The sequence below is a fragment of the Wasmannia auropunctata genome, unplaced genomic scaffold, assembly GCF_000956235.1.
Source record: "Wasmannia auropunctata unplaced genomic scaffold, wasmannia.A_1.0 LD316499.1, whole genome shotgun sequence".
NCBI lineage: Eukaryota > Metazoa > Arthropoda > Insecta > Hymenoptera > Formicidae > Wasmannia > Wasmannia auropunctata.
Genome location: NW_012046391.1, coordinates 34,133 through 38,302, shown reverse-complemented (window position 1 = coordinate 38,302; position 4,170 = coordinate 34,133). Strand labels below are relative to the sequence as shown.

The window sequence follows — 4,170 nt, the reverse complement described above, 5'->3', positions numbered from 1 at the left end:
TGCAAATTAAATCTAGCTAAAAAATTAAAATAACTATCTGATAAAGAGAAACATAATCTGTTTTGTTTTTAAAGGAAGTAATTCAGTATTATAATGTGCAAGCAATGTAATAATGTGTAAGCAAGCATGCCGGAAAAGAATATACGTAATTAATTTGTTTAAATACATTAAATATTTAAAAGATACGTATAGCGTCGATTGTGTAAGAGTGAATAAATAATGACTCTGATAAATAATAATATATATAATAAAATATATATATAATATATTATATATTATATTAATGTTATTTTATTTACCTGGAACGTCGATACAGAAGCAAATAAACGGATACTATCAGTCGTCCCACATGTGATGTCTGTCACGTGTGATGTCTGCAGTTCATAACCTCTTTCGACGGAAAGACGATAGAAAGAGAGATTCCGATGCTCTAGAGAAACGCGTGAAACAAGGACAGTAGACTCAGCGCGACCAACTTGCCAACGTTAAATAATTTTACTTTTCACAGTTGGTGAACCTGCCCTCCTGCACATGGACAGGAATATGTCCATGTTAGAGTCCTAGAAAACAGAGATGCGACATTGAAGGGTATGGTCTGATTGGCTGTCTAAATCACATGACAAAGCACCAATCAAATAATCAAAGCGACCATTTTAATTCACTATTAAAAAGATAATAATACTGATTGTTCAATTTCTTATGGTTTACATCTCACGTGAGATGAATAATCGATTGTGATTGGTCAGTTTTCTTAAATTTTAATTCTTAAATATCATGTAGACGCTGCTTTAAGGTTCATCTACAATGAGAGTAGTAAATCGTAAACCGTAAGAAATTGAACAATCAGAGTCGAATATGAGAAGAATAATTGACTGTGATTGGTCAATTTCTTATGACTTATGAGTGCGTTCCCACTGAGCATGTCACGCGTCACGTCGTCCGTCGCGTCACAATTAATCGACCAAAATATCCTATTTTATTGCATTATTTGCCGCGCGACTCCTTGATCGCGATGCATCAATTAGGTTACTCGACATTCTAGAGCATGGAGGTAAGAAATAACAGGAGGGAGCATATTTCCCTGCGGCCTGGCTAAGCAGACGTAAGGGGGGAACATTACAAAACGCCATATTACTGTGGCCAACCAATCACATTTGGCGTAGTAATCCCGAACTCCAATAAAGTTTGTATAAAACGCCATATTACTGTGGCCAATCAATCACATTCGGCATAGTAATCCTCACCAACAAAAAGGCCTTACACTCCCTCCTGTTATTTCTTACCTCCATGATCGGAATGTACGCTAACAGAGAAAAACGTGTGTTTCCCGATACCTTTGATGTGTGCTAACAAGAAGAGGAGTATCTTTTTTCCGATATCACACACCGTTATATCACCAGGATGTGCGCTAACGTAAAATATAAATCTTGCTCCCGTAGTTAGCGCACAACAAAAATGGACGTGCTTCTTTCTGTATAAAATGAATGTTTTAAAATTTTTAAAGCAAAAGATAAAAATGCGATTAATATATATAGTTTATGGTTTAAAAGATGATTTATGTATAAAAGTACAAATGTATTTAATCGGAACATATTTTTACTTTTTGTCTGGTATTTTGTGCATAACTAGAAACGGAACAAATTGTTTTTAAAAAATTGCTTTAGGAACATTTCAATTTTTAATCTAAACTAACAATAATAAAACTTACTATATATATCTCAATATTTGACAGATCTTATACTCATTTATCCTATATACGACAATACTGCTAGCATCAGAAGAAATCACTGAAGATGAGATGTCATTTTTTATTTCTGGTGGTTTTGCTTTGAGAGAACCGGTAGCAAAGAATCCTGCTAGTGATTGGCTTCCCGAAAAATCTTGGGGTGAAGTATCAAGAATTGGCAAAATTCTGCCAGCCTTTGCCGGCTTTATGCAAAGCTTCCGTGACAATTTATTATCCTGGAAAGAGTATTATGATGTCTTAGACCCAATTAACTTGCTTCTACCGCAACCTTGGGAAACAACTTTAACATCCTTTCAAAAACTGCTCATTGCAAAAATGATAAAATCGGATTCAGTGCCAATCATGGTATTATAGAGATTATTACGTAATATAAGGCGTTTCAAAATCGTATAGCGTAAAGTATCGGTTCTGGCTACTGCACCGGCCACCATAATCACTTTCGAGAATTTTTTGTGACACGTAGTCGATGTATAAAACAGTAGCTTTTCGAGACTAATCGTCTATTTCAACAATATTTAAAATTAAAATAATGTGCATTTCTTAATGATTTAATTAAATAATGCACGGTAAGAGAGTGATAGGAATCTCTCTAATCGTTACCTTAGTCAAGAAGACGTTGAGGTAAAGTATACAACATTTTTAGGTTATAAATTCTATACTTGCTTCTGAACATGTATGCACATTGATTGAATAACGTTCTCTGAAAAGTTTAAAAACATTCAAAAGTAAAAATTTTAAAAATATTCGTATTAATAACGATGGCCAAAACCGAAACATTAAATTATCCTTTTGCCTCAGTTTTGGCCATCTTTTTAAAACTGGTGCTTACTTGTCATAATAATTATTAATGGTGGTAATAAAAATTTGTTTGCATTTCTAGAACTACAATGCCACCATAAAAAGAATCAATTTTAAAAAAAGAGTCGATATTATAGGAAAAAAATTTACTTTCTTCTCAATCCAAAGCCTTCCAAAAAAGACAATATAAGCATGAGAACCTCCTTTTTTGGAGTACACTTCTTTCTTTTCTTTGTTATGCATCGTGTTTTTAATAATTCATTGATTTGCAAAAATTGCTTTGTCTTGAATTTCTCTATTTGTCTCGTTTACTTTCTATTTTTATAAATTAGAATTTTTAAGAACCGCTGAATACGAATTCACAGTCATGCGGCCGTATTGATCATAGTCAAGGTTTATTTTCAAAATCGTCTTAAGTAGTCTTAAAATGGCGCATCGATTCATAATCGTAATACAAGTTTATACTTGAGCAAAATCTTAAGACGTAATTTATTGAAGACGATTTTCTTTGAAGACGTTGAAAATGTCTTGATGTAATTCATAAACATATTTTATTTATTTTAAACATGAACTTAAGATTATCTTATCTGTCATGTATTACATAGTTATATAAGATGATCTTATTTAACATATATTAGAACGTTAATAAGACGATCTTCGTCAAGTAAAAATCGAAGTGGATTTAAGAAAAAGCAAATGCAAGTGAAAGAAAGAAAATTAATTATATTCACTTAAAATAATAATGGATTTGGCAAATTTAATTAGAAATACAAAATAAATGTATATACATATTAATTTTGGAAAAGATAAAGAAGGAGAAATATAAATACGTGCATCGAAAAGATACATCTATAATAAACAAAATCCATTTGAATTTTTAATGAGTGTGCCAAACCACCAAATTATTTAAATTATTAAAGTTACGATCAAGCCGCGCTTTTACCGCACATCTAAGTTGTCGCTGTTTCACATGACGCGGTCATAAAAAACGTAAACAATCGGGACGGAGCAAGGTCTTCCGAGAACACAGCTGATGGACGCGGCCGACATTGCGCGACATCAGCTGACTGCCCGGCATGCCTTAAGCACGTGTGAGCCAATAACGGTCTGTAAGCCGGCGCCTTTGTTTTTCGCGTTACTCCGACTCTAGAATATTCAGGAATATTCTATAGCGATCGGCCTTGAGTATATAGTATATAACTGAGCCCTCGCCACGAGGGCTAGCTCTCGTTATTACGTCTTCGAAAAGCATCTAGCTGTCAGTTTTCGATCGCTCACGTTTCATTGTCGCGCTGAGACTTTGCCGTTCGCTTACCGCGAACTCGCGATTTCGGGACCATTTATTGTAATTTTCTTTTTATTAAAACAATGGACAATCAAGGGCAAATGAGCCAAAGGCAAGTTATTGATAGCCAAAAAACAATTATATTTAGATCGGATCCAGACGTTTCGGCTTCAATTAGGCCATATTCATTGGATCAATATAAATTATAGTCAATTAATAAAACATAGAGACTTATAATTACATTAAATACGCAACAGTAGAGACTTAAAACTATTATACATGTTTCGCTATTATAAAGAATCCATTTTTGGATGTCTATTATTTGACATATTTGAGTTGA

The 4,170-nt window shown here is 33.5% G+C and overlaps 1 protein-coding gene across 1 annotated transcript in view; it reads left to right on the top strand.

Annotated features, from left to right (window-relative positions):
• Nucleotides 1–1,045: 1,045 nt before the first annotated feature.
• Nucleotides 1,046–4,170, top strand: part of LOC105460742 (dynein heavy chain 12, axonemal-like) — a 23,558-nt gene continuing 20,433 nt past the window's right edge. Inside the window, exons 1-2 of the mRNA XM_011707241.1 lie at nucleotides 1,046–1,051; nucleotides 1,733–2,092. Coding sequence (XP_011705543.1) covers nucleotides 1,046–1,051; nucleotides 1,733–2,092 — 366 coding nt within the window. The remainder of the gene's footprint in view (nucleotides 1,052–1,732; nucleotides 2,093–4,170) is intronic.